The sequence below is a fragment of the Aptenodytes forsteri genome, unplaced genomic scaffold (genome assembly GCF_000699145.1).
Source record: "Aptenodytes forsteri isolate BGI_AS27 unplaced genomic scaffold, ASM69914v1 Scaffold292, whole genome shotgun sequence".
NCBI lineage: Eukaryota > Metazoa > Chordata > Aves > Sphenisciformes > Spheniscidae > Aptenodytes > Aptenodytes forsteri.
The window spans coordinates 483033-499785 of NW_008795435.1; the positions used below are offsets into that span (position 1 = coordinate 483033).

At 40.5% G+C, this 16753-nt stretch overlaps 1 protein-coding gene across 1 annotated transcript in view; it reads left to right on the forward strand.

Moving 5' to 3' along the window:
• The first annotated feature begins 184 nt into the window (after positions 1–184).
• SCIN (scinderin) overlaps positions 185–16753 on the forward strand; it is a 56361-nt gene continuing 39792 nt past the window's right edge. Inside the window, exons 1-3 of the mRNA XM_009281031.2 lie at positions 185–246; positions 4416–4602; positions 5910–6071. Of these exons, the coding sequence (XP_009279306.2) occupies positions 185–246; positions 4416–4602; positions 5910–6071 (411 nt within the window). The remainder of the gene's footprint in view (positions 247–4415; positions 4603–5909; positions 6072–16753) is intronic.

Here is a 16753-nt window from a genome sequence, read left to right on the forward strand (position 1 = left end):
GGGGGGCGGCGCGGCCTGCGGTGCGTGCCCTTGCTGCTGCTGAAGTTTCTCGGGGCTTTGCTGGGCTCCAGGGGATCGGGAGCTGAGCTCTTGTCCCTCCCTTTTCAGAAGCGCTGCGCGTGTGAAGCTTCCAAGTTGAGGCGCTTAAGTAACAGAAGTAGGGCTACAGCCAAGGGTCGGGGCGATGTCAAGCCTCGCTGCTTCTGGTGTGGCGGTGCTAAGGGGCTCCGGGGATGAGAAAGTGGGGTATGACAGAAAGGTGAACGCTTGCTTGCTTTGCGATGTTAGTCTGGAAAAGTGCTGAAGTCTTGTCTTGGCTGCAAGACAAGTCTTGGCTGCATCCAACCAAGATTCACAAGTGAAATCCTGCCTTCATTCAGATGAAGTTTTCTTGCCTTTGTTTCCACTAGGACCAAATTTTCATCTCGGCCATCTCCCTGTGGCACTGTTGCATTGCCTTGTGTGGAGATGTTGCCTTTTTCAGCTAGACTGATTTTGCTTTCTGATAATACAGAGATTGGAGGCAAAGTCACCAGGTTTTTTGTAAAACCTCTTCTCTTTAATATCAGTCTGACAGCCTAGTAAAGCCCCTCCTGAAGCAACTGGGAACACTGGAATTGGGCTGGTGTCTTTTGCCTTCAACCTTGACTAGCACAGTGTTTACAGCAAAATAGAAGTCTGACGTAAGGATGCATTTTAGGTGACTTCCTCATCTTCTGGAGATTTCTTGAAACTTCCTTGTCTGGTCGCCAAGTCTTCCAACCACAGTGGTTGCTGCGTAGCTGCCTGAAATCTGTTACTTTGTTCTTGATTCACCCTCAGGTTTGTGTTTGTAGGCAATCATCTCCATGAATTAACAAAAAGGCAGGTCAATGTGTATTAATGTTAATATGTTTGAGTTGCTGTGGTTCTCATTGTAGTTTTGGATGCATTGAAAAAGAACAGCAGATAAAGCTGGGATTGTTTCTGCATACATGTTTGAAGCTTGTTTAGTTTTGCATGTGTTACGAGTTATCCAGCTGGCATGTGGGATAGTGTCTGTCTCTGACGAGAGTATAATCATAGATGGCAGCGTAAATGAATTTCTGGCAGATGTTCTTGTGTCAACAGTACTGCTAGTTAATAGCAGGGTTTGGCTATTTAGACCTTTGTTAATGAAGTTAGAACTATTTATGTAGTAGTTAAGGTATAGTAGACACTTCCCAGGGAAAGATGCAAGGACTCTGCAACTGGAAGTGAAGTCAAAACAGTGACTGACATTTCACTAATTAAAACCTCGTTGTTGGCTAAAGACCTTTAGTTGTACTCACTGATGCACATCTTGTGCTGATGTGGTGATATCCAGGTACTGTAAATAGCTTCAGGGAATCTGGGCACACATTGTTCTTAAGCAGCTGGCAGGTTGGCTGCAGCCGTGCCTAACTGCTGGGAAATCCCTTCCTGCTTGCAAGATATTCCAGTAGTTGGGCAGAGATGCTGCAAGCTTAATAGCAACAGGAGACCAGAACTTCATACAAGGTGTATGGGGAAGGGCAGTCACACCCAGGGCAAGAGTTTGAATCATTTTGGTATTTTTGCTGACTGATTCTCACCATTGTTATGTACACCAAACTTTCCCTCATGAGCAAAGGCTGTATAGCTTGTGGCCCAGGAAGACAGGCAGGGTCTTTCTGAAGACTTCCCATAAGCCATCTCTGAACAGTACAGCAGTCATTATCAGTCAGACTTTGGGATAGAAAGAACTCTTGTGAAATTAGATTGGTGGAAATCCTACAGACTTTGGGCTTAGATACTTACAAGGGCCTTGCTATTTGGTGACACGGTCCTACTCCTGCCCGTCATCTGTGGCATTATTGTGTGAGCCTCATAACGGTGGCTTTGAGTCTGAATAGATTCTGACTTCACTAAAAAAGACCCCAAATTCAGAATAAAAGCAGAGCATTGAATTTTCATATTATATAGTGGCAAACTTCCTCCTAATACCTTGCTTGGGCATACCCAAGGGGTTAGAAGGAGGTCTAGACCGTGGGAGGATGGTCTGTGACCTTGATGTGCTGACAGTCTTGTGCTGTGACTGGCATCCTAGGGCTAAAGTGACCAAACAGTTGTTCTGTTGGCCTGAAGCTTCCTATGCGAAAGCTACTGTTTTACCAAATGTCTCACATGTGGTGAAGTGCTGTCCAGGTCGGATAATTTCTGAACAAGCTAACTCAGGTGCTGCAACAATGTTGGCATGGCCAAGCAATCAATGTGGATCTGTGTCATGGTAGCTGTATCCATTTTTGACTTTGCTCAGAGATCCTGGCTCAGTTGTTTGCGCTGGCACTTGAGGGGTGTCTTAGTAGCTAAACTACTAATCCGAAGAGAGCAGTCTCAACTTGAAACTATATCTAGTGGAAACAGCATGTACTATACCAGTATGAGGCTACTTGTGGGAGTAAGACTGGCTATACTCCACTTAGTATCTTTAATAACATCATGCATGGTGTTTTTTAATTTTTTTTTTAAATTATTTTTTAACCCTTGTCCCCTTATCTTAAGTGATAAGACCTATCCATGTGAACCAGGATCTAGTCTGGTAAAAAAATTTGTTCTTTTTCCTTTATACTCTGGTTTATTTATAGCTGTTTGTGCCCCAGACTATAACGTAAATTTGTTTTTCATACAAGCTTGAATAACCTACACTTGGATTGATGCTCGCTTGTTTGTTTTTTTTAAAACAGGGTTTCACTGAGTATTTTATTGCATAGCAGCTGTGAGACTGAGCCTTTTAGTGGTTCTTATCTTTAACACTGTTCCAAAACCAGTTTTCTTCGACTCTGAACCCTATTGTGTAATTGCAAGCAATAAATCTGAAGGATCTAGTCCTAATGGACATGAATAACTCTATTTAAAAAAAACCAACCCCCAAAACTTTACCACCAACTTTAAGGTGGTACCCACGTCTGAGAAAGCATATTGCCACATAGCAAGTTCTTCCATCACTGAGTGATGGAGATTCTTTTTTTTTCAGAGGTTCTTGTGTTCAGTCCTGTTTTCAGTAGTGTTTTTTACCTTTTTTGGGCAGGCCTCATGCTCTTCTCTTCGCTATGCCTCCATTATTCTTTGGATCCCTTCCCTGTTTCATCCTTGCTGCTCTCTGGAGGCTTCCATTGCACCTGTGTCCCCACAAAAGCTGCGGTGGTGGCAGTGGTGACACTGCTCCTGGGAGAAGCACAGTTGTTGGTGGGTGGAGGGGAGTTCTCTTGTGGCATTTGCACTGCTGGGCCATGAATAGGGCACTCATTCTCCCTAAAAGAGGAGCCAGGTCGGTGATCCCCTTAGGCAGCCCTGTGCCCCCTCTCCCATGCTTTATTCTTTCCTAATACCTTACCAGCAGGCTCCCTGTGACACCAATGACTCACTACACTGTGAGGTGACACCAAGACCTCACTACACACTTCCCCTTCTCCCACAGCCTGTGAGAGGTATCTCTGTCTGGAGCTCTGTGGTATTTTTCCACTCAGTCACCTAGAAGCAAGGAAATGGTTAATGTAAGTGACAAGCTGCTCTTGAGAACTGTTGCTTGTATACCAGCAGCTCCCTCTTATTTAGAAAGAAAAAATAAAAACTAAATGGAAAACCTCGCTTTTCCTTACTCTTCAAAAGTTCTTCAGAAGCCAATTTTTTGAGACTTCATCCTGTTTGCGCTCTTCTTGAAACAATCAAAACTGCTGAAAATGTTCATCAAAAATGTATGGGCCCATGCTAAAAGTTTTGTTTTAATATACAGCCTACTTTGCAGTGTGAGGCCATCAACACACTAGCTAAGGAGGCCATTTTGCCACAGTCCTGAGATCAGGCCATCAACACACTAGTTAAGGAGGCCATTTTGCCACAGTCCTGAGAAGAGGCTAATCTCTGAAAGGTACAAAACACTGACCTCATGAAGCAAATATCTGAGCCCCAAAGCTGCTTTTCTTTCTCCCAGCTGTACCAGGCAATCTAATAAAAGATATCTAAGCAAAATACCCTTTGCTTGCATTATAGTGTCAATAGGACTGCTCTTGAGTTATTTTAACTTTATGGCTTGGTGAGTTGCTCTTAACATAAATATATGGTTTACCATCTAATCAGTCTTTTGACATAACCTTCCTTGGTCTTTGCACTGTAGACACTTGTCATGCTAAACTCACTCAATTAAAATGTTCTATTGTTTAAAGAGGCTGAGAGAAGACAAACTTGGTTATTTTTCACTTTTTGTTCTTCATGAATGCAGTTCTACAAGTAGTTAAGACACAGTCTGGATGGTCATGCATTTGATGGTGAACAAGGTTATGATGTAGTGCTTTGTTGCAACATACACGCGGGCTGTATAACCTGCTGAAGGCAGTGCCTGATTGTCACAGAAACAATTTCTCCAACAGAATTTGAAGTTATATAGACATAATATTTAATCTTATTTCAGGGAAAGAATGTACCCAGGACGAAAGTACAGCTGCAGCTATCTTCACTGTTCAAATGGATGACTATTTAGGAGGAAAGCCTGTGCAGAGTAGAGAAATACAAGGATATGAGTCTACTGAGTTTGTGGGCTACTTCAAAGGAGGAATTAAATACAAGGTAAAGAGCCAGCTGGCAAAATATATTCTAAAAATATATGTAACATTGTCCCCCAAGTAACATCAAATCTTTTGCTTTGTATCTGTTACTGAAAGTTCAAAAGTTGTCTTAATGTTTAGTGGTTTTAGATCTGAACTACCTATCCTAAACTATAGGAGTCCCAGTACCTGTACAGAAAGCAGCACCTTGTTTACCAGTGTCTCTTCCCGATAATGAAAACCTGTCCCAGTGATTTATTTTTTTCCCCCTCAAATCAAGCTATCCTGAGATTTCATACTTGTGTGTCTAAGGGCGCTCACAGTAGGGACTCGCTGTGTTTGGGAGGCAGTCAATTTCACAGAAAACATTTCTATGTTGTAGACTGAATCATTTTGTTCAAACGCAGAACCCAATGTGCTTAAGTGGTTAAAAACAGGAGCAGAGTGGAAAAGACCAAAACCTCACTTTAGTCTAAAAATGGTGCTTTTGCAGTCCTACTGCAGTTTTTCCTTTGAGGTAGGTAAAAAAACTCCCAAATACTTTTAATGAAAATGTTATGTTTTAAAAAGCTGTAGTGTCAGCCTCCTTGTTGTGTCACTTCCAGAAGCAGAATCTTTGAAAGGAAATTTTTTGAGACATCTGTGTGTTTTTAAGATAAAGTAATGTATCTCCTGAGAATCTCCTTCTAGTAGGAGCTCTGGGAGCCATTGCTCAGTCAGCCTGTTTCCCATTATGGAGGTTTGTAACTTGTCATAGTCTACACAACAATTTGAAGCTTTTAACTCTGCTTGCGTAAGAGAGCTTGACAGTGACCTGCCCACTCTTTTACATTTTTTTTTCCATAGGGCTGCTGTGGAATGGCTCCTCCCTCCACGCATAACCAGGCACTAAAAACACCCAGACCTCTGAATTTAAGGAAGTTATGAAAACTTGTACAGGAGCTGCATATTCCTCTGCTTTCCCTCAGTCCTTACTTGATAACCTACTGATTTTTGTCCTAACAGTGTGGTTCAGCATTACCTTATCCTCTGGATGATGCAGGACAGTGTGGTAAATCCTGTGCTTTCCCTTTCCTCATTCATTTGAAAACCCTTTGAAGCAGAGTGACATCTGTTCCCGCAGATAAAGGCTCACACCTGAGAGTTCAGCAGCAGCAGTGTTCCCCAAGTCTGTGGTCAGCACTGTTAAACAGTATATTATTTTGGCTCACCTCTCACTGCATAAACTGTTTTTTTTCCCCTGCTAGCTCCTCAGCTGTAGCAAAAAGGTAAATTTGCAGAAATCAAACTGAAATAAAGCTTGCTGCTTTGTTGTTTTGTTTTATTCAGGCAGGTGGTGTTGCCTCTGGATTTAATCATGTTGTTACTAATGATCTGAGTGCTCAGAGGCTTCTGCATATCAAGGGCCGGAGAGTTGTAAGAGCCACAGAAGTCCCCCTGGCTTGGACCAGCTTCAACAGAGGAGACTGTTTCATTATTGACCTCGGAACTGTAAGTCTTTCCTAGAGCAAAACACACTGAAAAGTAAGAGATGCAGCATCCCTTCTAAGGTCTGAATCATTCCCTAAAATGCACAACTGATTTTGTCACTCACCCAAACTGACAGAAAGAATCTGCTTTAGAAAATCAGTTTTAGTGTCATGACACTTTGAAGGCTCAAAACTGCCCTAAATGTTTTCTGAAGTATGCACAGATTATCCTTCAGGAAACAGTTCTCTTTCCCACTCAAGGCATTGGGATTTTTTACTACTGATGTTTGAACCTTAAGCTGTTCACAGTAAGTCCTGTCTGACACTATCTACCAGCTGAATGGGATCAGTGCTAGGGTTCAGAGCAGAACACAGATTGGACTTTGTTCTTAAGAGCATTTCTTCATATTCATAAAACTTTGATTGTGACAATTCATCCTAAAGAAATAGCTGCAAAAGAAGTTGTCATAATAAACTTGTCATAAAATATGTTATAAAACTACTTGAGTATTTCAAGAGATCACTTGAGAAGCAATCCCGTCCTTCAAGGCTTTCTGCTAAAAGCAAGTAGAGAGACTTAGCGCAGAAGCATATGGACAGATAATATAATTATGCCTGCTTCAGATGACTTATAGTACTGTCACCTTAGTATCAAAAAGTCTTAAAATGAATTCTAAAAGTAGCAGCTGGGATGTAGTCCATGCTAGTTAGATGCTAGTTATCAGTTTGAAATTATTCCCATGCCTGATATACTTACATGTATAAAATTAAGAGCATATTAAAGAAAATAGTTTATCTGCAAGGCAGGAACTGCAGTTGGTCTCAGCTGTAGTGCTTCACAAGGAAGTGGTCAGTTACTTCAGCAAGATTTCAGAGAAGAGTTCGCTGACGTATTTAAAACAGGAGCTATTCTGAACTCACATTACGGGTTTGGCTGTTTCTTCTGCGAAGCATCCCCTGGTGTGATAATTGAAGATATTGGTATCAAGTGGCTATATTGATTATGTCTGTTAGAATTTTATCATGCTTAGCAGCCTTCAGGTAGAACAACAACCAGTGTTTTCCTAACATTATCCCATTCCTCATATGGCACTGTAGTCTAATCATCTGAAACAGCCAAGTGATCAGTATCCAAACAGCTATGTCTCAAATGTCACTTTATATTTAGGATGCATAGAAAACTCAGATCGTCTATTCCCTTTCAGAGTTAACCCATGGGAGATGGGAAAGTTGGAACTAAACACTGATAGAAAGTGCTGCTTTTGCAGTCAGGCTGTCACAGGGCTTAAGTTTTCTGGTTTGGAGTTAACCTCCCATGGACACCCTGTGGAATTGTGTGCACTCCATGAATTTGACTTGTCCTGACCCTTATTGTGCCACCGTTACCCAGTTCACCTAAAGTAATTACTCAGGTCACACTGCAGACATGGCAATGACACTGATGAAACGCACTATGGGTATATAGTGGTGTTATGTGTATAGCTTGGGGTTCATCCCTTTTGATGAGATTTGTTGAGAGGAGAGCACTGTCACTAAGCAATTTAAATGTAATATGGCTGTAGAGTCTTGATTTCTAATACTGAATGTATATTGTGAGCCTTTTTCTTTTTTAGTATAGCATCACTCTGGTTTCTGATTTCCTGTTTGACAAGACAGTGGTCAAACAGCAATGCAACCCTGTGCCTTTGTCGGAAGAAAGATTAGATGTGAACAACATCTAGATCTCTTCTTTGCCACGGTATGGGAAATGTCAGTCAAATCACATGACTGATAACAGTTCTTGGTCTTGCCGTGTCAGTGGTATACGAGGGATGGGTTTTCTTGGATGTATTAACAAGTTAAGGAAAAAAGTGTTTCAGCATCCAGACGTTTGTAGTAATTTCATCATTGGTTATTATGTAAACCAGACCTTTCTTGTGGGAGATGAAAAGGCAATGTGTGACATACTTCAAGATGAAGATACGTGAGTCTAGTGAAGTGCCTATAGAGAAATAGGTGTGGTAGAAAATACACTATCACAGTGGAAATCTTGAGCAAGTTTTATAAGAACTATGTTTCAAGCTGAAATGACTGTATTTCAGATTGAAATTTTCCATGACCAGAGGCCCATTGTAAATGGGTGAGTCTTTACAAGAGCTCTTAATTGAATTTAGGGGTCCTTTAAAAAAAGAAAAAAAAAAAGGATTTTGGCTCAAGTAGATTACTTAATAATTGAAATAAAATGAATCTTACAGGGTTGCTCTTCAGTCTTTGGATTTATCGCAGAGCACTACTGAATCATTGTCTAAGAATAATGGGCAGTAATTGCATAAAATAATGAGCTTATGGTCAGTGCTTTTAATATCAAATTATTTTTAGCATGTCAAATAAGATGAATTTCCAAGGCTTACTTTCTCCAGTCTCTTAGCTAACCAGAAGGATGGTCTCCATGTCACTGCAAAACTGCTTGTCCAGTCCATTTCCTGTTACATTTTATCAAGCCACTTACATAATGAAAAATCATTTCAGTTTTCCCACTGAGCTCAATTACAGCAGTATTTTAAACCTGTGGTTTGAGCAGATAACGGAAAATTAAGAAAAGTAATAATTATCAGGAATAAAATCATTAAAGTCACTAAAGTTTTCCTCCTGGTGATAATGCCTTAAGTAAAAAGCGTTTGTGTGCATTTCCAGCTAGGTTCACTTATTTACAGTTCAGGTTCTGATGGTTACTTCATACCTAGATATGTTACTAAACCACGTTTACAGCACTTCAGATATGCTGCCCAGGTGTTATCTTGCCTCCTTTGAATTCTCTAGGCTGGAACAGAAAATAGCTGCAGATGGCAGAGAAAACACTGTCTGATATGAGAGGAGTCATTAGCTGTGGGTAATGTGCAAAGATCTTTTATTCAAACGATCTTCTGTAAGACCATGACATGAGCGCTGTGACCGCCAGACTGATGTTCCAGTGCAATGAGTGATCCAGGAGGGTGCCTGGGATGCCAGATCCCGATTTTTATGATTATTTTTATGTGGTTTTTTTCTACAAGGGATTTCCATGACACATCCTTGATAAACCCGGGAATCTCCCTGTAAGGGAGCCTTTGGGACAGGGCAGGCAAGACAAGTGCAAGCCAGTTGCTGAAAAGGCTTTGTACAGGCCTGGAGTAAAGCACACCTTACCTTGTCGGGTGCTGCTTAGTGCATCCTGTCCTGGCATAGCTGTGCTCAAGCCCTCCCAGTGGTCTTCTGCCACACTTCCCATCCTGTCCTTTTGGCTGGAGGATGCTGAGCTCTTCCTGGTGTCCCACCTGAGAGGCACCAGGACGGGTTTGGCAGCTCTTGGTGGCGATAAACTGTCTGGCCTTGCTCTGTGCTGTCCCCTTTACCTCCAGATGCAGCTCTCCCTGCATCACCCCATCCTCCAGCCATCTCCCCTTAGCCACATCCCTCTTTCTTCCTCCATCACCAAGACAAATTCTCAAAACAGCAAGGAGCATGAAAGGGCATGGAAAATGACCATGGAAGGGAAGGAAAAAGATTAATCGTTGCGCCATTCAGTGAATAACATAGACACTGTTTCCCAGGCTATTTTAGTATTATCCAGATGCATATGTTAATATAGCTTATCTATGTATATTTCTGATAAGATGTGCTAAAGAATTTCATCTCTTTTGTCAATTTTCTTAGTGATTGGTTTAAAGTGGGAAGGAAACTTACCAGTACTGTGAAGTTCACTCTATGTACATTGACGTACACTGGTGATGTACAAAATGTGATTGTTGAGATGTGTTGATAATTTAGGTAGTTATCAAAACATGGAGCAGAAGTAATGGGAGTAGCAATGCAATAAAACAACATGAAGTGATCAGCTGATTTTATTGAAAGCTTCTCGACTCAGTTTGGGAAGCTCTGCTGTATGAAGGCTGTCTAAAGTTATATCCTTAGTGACCAGCAAAAATATTCTCTACACATTTGTTTAGGTAGAGCTTTGTAAAATGTAAGACTTGGTTCTCCCTGGCTGACTTCCCTCGTGATGGGAGGCAGCAGCAGTGCTATGAGTCAAGTGACTGCAGAGGGCAGGGAGAGTGCTGTGTACCACTCAGCCTCCTGGAATAAATTAGGAGACAGTTGTTAAAATAAGTGTGGGGGGCGGATGTGTGATAAGTACCAAGCAGTTCTGAGCTTGGGCCTGACTGAGGCTGGAAGGTTTTGTCAGTACAATCAAAGTTCTGCTAACAAAACGTTACCCTTCTTCCCAAAGGAAGAATGCAGGCAGTGAGGTGATACCTTCAGTCTTCACTTTGAGATATAGTTAAACTGCACTCAGTTGTCCATCCTACCCATTCCTATAGTGGTGCTTATAAACTGATTTATAAACAGCCAAGAGGTTGCTGGTTTGAAATTTAAGAGCCTGCGGTGTGCTTAAAAACAACTTGTTGTGCCATCCAGCAATCAATGTATACGTACTTCTCAGGGGCTCCATGAATCACAAGTGAAAATTACAATGTTAGAACTCAAAAGTATGAGACTGAATAAAGCTGTTGTGATCATGTATCTGTCAGTATGCTCCTACTTGAATTCCTGACATAATAGGTATGTCAAAAGGAAAGATTACTGCCTTACACAAAGACACTAGAAAAAAATACATCAAACAAAAAGGCTGGCTTTTTTGACAGCTGCTTTTCATAAAAACTGTTAGCTTGCTATAGATTAAATTATGGATACAAAAAGAAAATTAACTTCTGCTTTTTAACAGTAGAAGACCAAGAGGACAGATACTTGCTTTATGATTATGACTATGGGGTATGATTCAGCATCACATTGCAACCTTAAGCACAGTTGTAGTTTTGCTTGCTTCTGTAATCACCCTGCCTTCTTGCCTGCACTCTCTTATAGGTGGCTTTGCTTCTCTTCCTTTAGAGAAACCAGTTCACAATCAGCATATTAATTGCTTTAATAAAGTCACTGTTTGGATATAAACAGGACTGGAAGAATAGATTCTTGCATGTTGGAGTTCATCACTGCAAGTTCCTCTTTCTAGTTGCTTTCCCTGGCACTAAGAACTGACTAGTCATGTCCTTTTTTCCATGTTTTTCATTCACATGTTTCTCCTACAACTAACCTCTTCCCCAGTTTCCCCCAGCTGAGAGTTAAACTATCGCTTGTGCTGTAGCAGGGAGTTGCCAAACAAGTAGCAGAGCTTGAAGAACTAAACTGCTTTAGTTCTTTATTAACTTTATGGACTTATTAACAGCTTAAAAATGTGGTTATGTCTATGCACAACGTATCTTAGTAAGCAAGCATCTCATTTTTCTGTAAATCTGTGAACCAATTATTTTTACAGCTCCAGTAGTGTAAACTCCAGCTTTCTGGAAATTGTTATAGTCCCAAAGTCATCAGATGGAGAAAAATAAATATTAATCCTTTTTTTTTCTTTCCCCCACTTCAGTTAGAGTGTTCGGGGTATGTAGTTTTCCTTCATACTCTATGGACTGGAAAGCTTCCCCTCACCCCCACTTGTACGCAGAAAGGTGGCTGAAACAGAGACCATCATTAAGCTTCAGGTGAACAGGACATACATGTATGCACAAGGATTCAGTTAGGTTACTTTTCTTACTGATGCTGTAGGAAATTCAGATGTTTTGCTGCTTGAGCTGCTGTTACTTAGAATGAATATCCTCCTGGTACTCACCCTTTAATGCACTGTGGTATAGCAACAGCTATTCCTAGAATATACTAGCAAAACAGGTGTGAGAGGAAAAATGAATATAGTAAGTGTATGACTGTGGTACATCTGACTTATGTTGATTCTGACAGTTTGTTCCAGATGAATCAAATGGGAGACTCCAAGACTGGTTACAAAGACACTATTGTAATTATACCAGGGCCAGGCTCATGGTGGCCTCAGCAGCATTCTGGCTGAATGAATTCAGAGTTTGTTTTGGATTATCAAAACTCCACAACTTTCAATGGTTCACTGTATTACAGTTTTAACAAATGTAAAAGGCAGATTTGATGAATATGTGAAATGATTTTTTTTCTTTTCACTGCCTGTATCAAGAAGTCAACAGTCAAGACAGAAAAAAACATTGAATAATTTAAGGAGAAAAATGTCCAGAAGCCTATATTAACCTGGTTTAATTCAAACATTCTTCTTAATATATATGTCAGGTCCTAAAAAACCTGAATGTCAGTGAACTGGCAAAAAGTGCTGTATCCTAGTCACTTTTATTCAGTTTTACTGTTCAGTTATTTTCCCCACCATTTGGACTTTGTTTTCTTGATTTAGCACTCTCTTTTTATTTCAAAAAAAAAAGCTCCACACTCTTGCTTTAGGGCTCTCTGTTTTATTGCCAAAAACTTGGTGTTTGAATTACATCACCAAGGTAATGTGCATTTATTTTACAAATACTTTTACTGAGAACTGAAGGCATTGGAAGCATTTCTGTTGTTTGCAGTTCATATAAAAACTTTTTTCCAAGTCTATTTGTATTTTGTATTGGCATTTTTCCTTTAAATCAGTTAAGTTTAATTTAAGAGACTAGACTTTAACAAAGAACAGTTTCAGCTAAAATGAACTCTTGCCTTAGCAGAACAGCTGTTTATTAATGACCGTGAAGAGAATGAATGTAGTCTCAGCTGAGTGCATGCCAATTGTTTTGATAGCAGCATGATAAGATATGCATAAAAGCTTTGCCAATATTTGTGCATGTTCAATCTGCCTCTAGCTTTGCTGGGTTTCTACTTCCCTCAAGAAGCGGTATTTTAGGTTCGCTCGCATGTGAACGTTAGGAGTGCAGGTTCCTTTGGGCACTCCTGCATCACAGCTCCTCTCCTCCTGACCCACCTTTCTTTACAAGCCTCATCAGTCTTTCTTCTACCTACCCACTGTGAAACCACTACAGTGGCTTTCTGTGATGTGGTTATTTGCCCCGGCTCTGATCTCTCCTATCTAATAAACAGAAGCAGCTAAGCCTAAGAGAAGAGAGGAGTTAAGGCAGTAGTAACTTTACAAACCCTCTTTTCTTGCTTTTAGTCCTTTTGTATGAGTTGTGGGGGTAAAGAGAACATAGTATGATCTTTCACGTGAGTGAGCAGATTTAGCTGAAGGCCTTTTTTTTGCACTAAGCTCCTCTGCTTCATAGCTGTGCCTCTGTACTTAATGTTGTGGTTTATAGGAACAGAAGACAACATCTTGACTGACATATGTTAAGTCAGCACAATTTACGTCATGTTGACACGACAGGATCCACACTATAGATTTAGCTGACTCTCAACTAAGTGGTGCAATTACATTCTGGGAGCATGTTCTGGTGCGGGCAAAGGTGGACAGGTTTAGGGTGCATCAGGGCCTGCCAAGAAAGAATGGAGGCACACCAGCTTGTCATACTTGGCTTAAAGTCTTTTCTTAATGAAAGCTTAAATTTTTATTTTAGTATTTTAAGATTAATGAGACTTAATCTCTTAAACATGTCACTGTTATTTTCTACCAAAATTGAAGTTTCACAACAAATTTGCTTCAAATTAGAGTTTTGAAATGTATTTAATTTGTTTAGCTTTTTAATGTCTCTTCATGTAAGAGAATGCAAATCAGCAATTACAGTGTGAGCCTGGAAACTACTAGGTATTTCAACAAAGATATAGGTTTAAAACACTTGTATGTTCAGGACTTGTTTGTAACTAGAACAAAACTGAGTTCTTCACAGATTTAAGCTTCTTGGCTTTTGCTTTCATTATCCTGGCTAAGATTCACAGAAAAGATACCAGGATGCAGAGTATATTTTCATTTGCCTCCAAACTGAGCAGGCTGCCAGTTGAATACAGAGGTGGCTATGTGTTAGAAGGGAAAATTTGTTTTTATGTCACTTCTGAAATAAGCAAATTTTTGTTTGCTTTTCCTTCTCTTGCTTTACATGCCATTTGGGGCTGGAGCAGGAAGGCAGGAGGTGTACTTTCACAATCCCCCTCCATACAGGGAAAAGTGCCAAGGTACTCTTACTCAGAGCTACATGAGCCATGCATAATCATCCTGCCGCACGCTTCTGTACAGAAGCTAAATGTTGGGTCATTTTTAATGTGCTGTAGAAATCTCATGTGACTTGCTCAAGGTCACTCAGCAGGCCAGAAGCTACCAGGAATAAAAGCAGTGAATCCTGCTACTTTATGACTGGAAGACCAAACCATGTCCCCAAAACATGCAGACGAGGAGAGACCTTGCTATGACCGCAGTGTGCATGCAACAGACCTGGTTTGCCTTCTTGACCTCCCTCAGGAGCTGTAGGGTGGTCATTGTGATTATTAATGATAACATTTTCTCACCCTCAGCTGCTAATTGTCCCACTGTGATCCAACAAGTATATTGATACCAACAACCATTAATATCAGGTAGCAGAATAGCTCTTTTCCCTAGCATCTCTCAAATTCTGTTAAAGAGATTAAAATAAATAAATATTGCTAGTACAAACTTCTGAAAATAAACTGGGCTTGGCACAGGAATTACTGATGAATGAAGTTCCTTTTTTTTGAGGGGAGTGAACACTTGAAGTCTATTTTCATTTTAATGGAAACATTTTTTGTCAGCCCGCCAATTCAAAATAAGGTTAGCAAAACAAGCCTAAAAATAGTGAAGGTGTAGTACAGCTAAGAAATTGTGAAAGCACTGAGTGAGCTAAAGCTAACTACCATATTATGGCCCTAGTTGAGCACTTTCTGTATATGTATATATGTCTAAAAATAAATACATGAATAATAAAACACAAGCCAAAAGCTCAGTTGTCTGTTGGACATGGTTAGATAACTAGCTGACTGTATTTCAGGTAAATCCAGATCTAAATATTAGCCTTGTCAAGAAGTGGCTTTAACTTTTAAAAATCTTTTTCTGGCTTTAAATTGTTAAAAACTCAGTCTGCCTAGAGATTGAAATGGTGAGTATCAGGAAGACAAACTTGTAAATATCCAGCTGAACTTCTACCATGAAGCTTCAAAATTAGATACATTTAAAAATAATTGAGAAGAGGATTTTACTTCAGAAGAGAAAATTAACAAAATCTAAGCTCCTGAAAGCTTGTAGCACTGAATGCTTAAGATATTTGTTTAGTGCTCATAGTAAATATGGTAAAATATTACATACTTTGGGACATTTTCATGACTTGTGGCTGCTCACTTCTTTCTATTAGATTATACAGTACCTGAATTTTAGCTTTCAGGGTTTTAATAAAAAATACTGTCTTTATTCTCTAAGACAGTATTGTCTAGAGACAAGCTTAATTGTCTATTACGCTTGTTTCTCTAGCTTTTAGAATCAGTATTTTTTAAATAACCAAGGAAGATGGAGCTTATAGGAATGGTATGGCTCATCCATGTGAACTCCAGATCAAGGATGTTTTCAGACACTGCTTGTTGATTCAAGTGTTTTTATGCGGCAGGAGAAAACCTTACCACACAAGGTTTCTCAAGGTTACAGCTAACAAAATTTCATAGTTATTTATTTTAGTTTAGGACACATTATTTTGTGGGACTCTTTCTGTAGTTTAGGAATGTGGATTCCATAAGGAAAATAACAAAGTCTGCAAATCAAAAAATCTAAAATCCATTACTGTAGATTTTTAAAGGTCTTTCTCCTTCCTCAGGCTGATTTGAAGCCTAGAGCCAGTGGACTGTAGGAGAGCTCAGTTTAGTCACTTGCTGACTGAAGGCAAACTGGGAGACTATGCTGTGAATGCGGGGTAGCTAGGGTGCACTGTGCAGTGGGACCTTTAGGAGATGCTAAGAAAAGAAAATGTGAATTTATTGTCTGAGAAGTAAAGGTCTTTGTAATTTGCAGTGACAATTTAAGTCTCACAATATTCTTTGTGGTCAGTACAGTAAATACCATTCATTTTGTAGACGAGAATACTTGTTTGAGGTTGCATGTTACCAAAAGACCAAGAAAAGGCTGACATGTACAACCGAAACTGAACTCCCTCTGGGGAGGTTGGCTGGAGGGGCGGGGCTGCTGCTCAGGAACTGGCTGGGCATCGGTCAGCGGGTGGTGAGCAATTGCATTGTGCTTCACTTGTTTTGTATATTCTTTTATCATTATTATTTTCCCTTCCTCTTCTGTCCTATTAAATTGTCTTTATCTCAACCCATGAGTTTTACCTTTTGTCCAATTCTCTCCCCCATCCCACTGGGGCGGGGGAGTGAGCGAACGGCTGGGTGGTGTTTTGCTGCCTGCTGGGTTAAACCACAACAGTCCTTTTGGTGCCCAATGTAGGGCTCGAAGGGTTGAGGTAACAACAGATCTGACCAGAGTGTGTTAAAACAAATTTGTTGTAAGCATTTATTATTAGGTTAATAGTCGCTGGTCGCAATGTTGATTTATGTGCTCTCAGAGTTGTGCTTGTTCTCCGAGTTGTGTTATGTAGCACCTTACTTGCTGTACATGTTCCCTGTCGTGCTGTTTATCACCTCCGGGGGCTGGATTAAGATTATCATATTGCTGTACTGGGTAACACTGGCTTACGATATGGTAAAATTACTGGTCGTGAGACTAACAGGTGGGCTTTTGGTATAGCTGCCTTGGAGACGGAGCAAATTAAACAGCTGTCTACCTTGTCCGGTCTCTCAGAGGACCCTTCTGTTGTGGGGTTGCTGAGGGTCAAAGAACAACAGGTGCTGATTGCCACCACAACGGTGCACCGGCAGCAATATCGCACCAACCGAGACTCCCTGATTCCC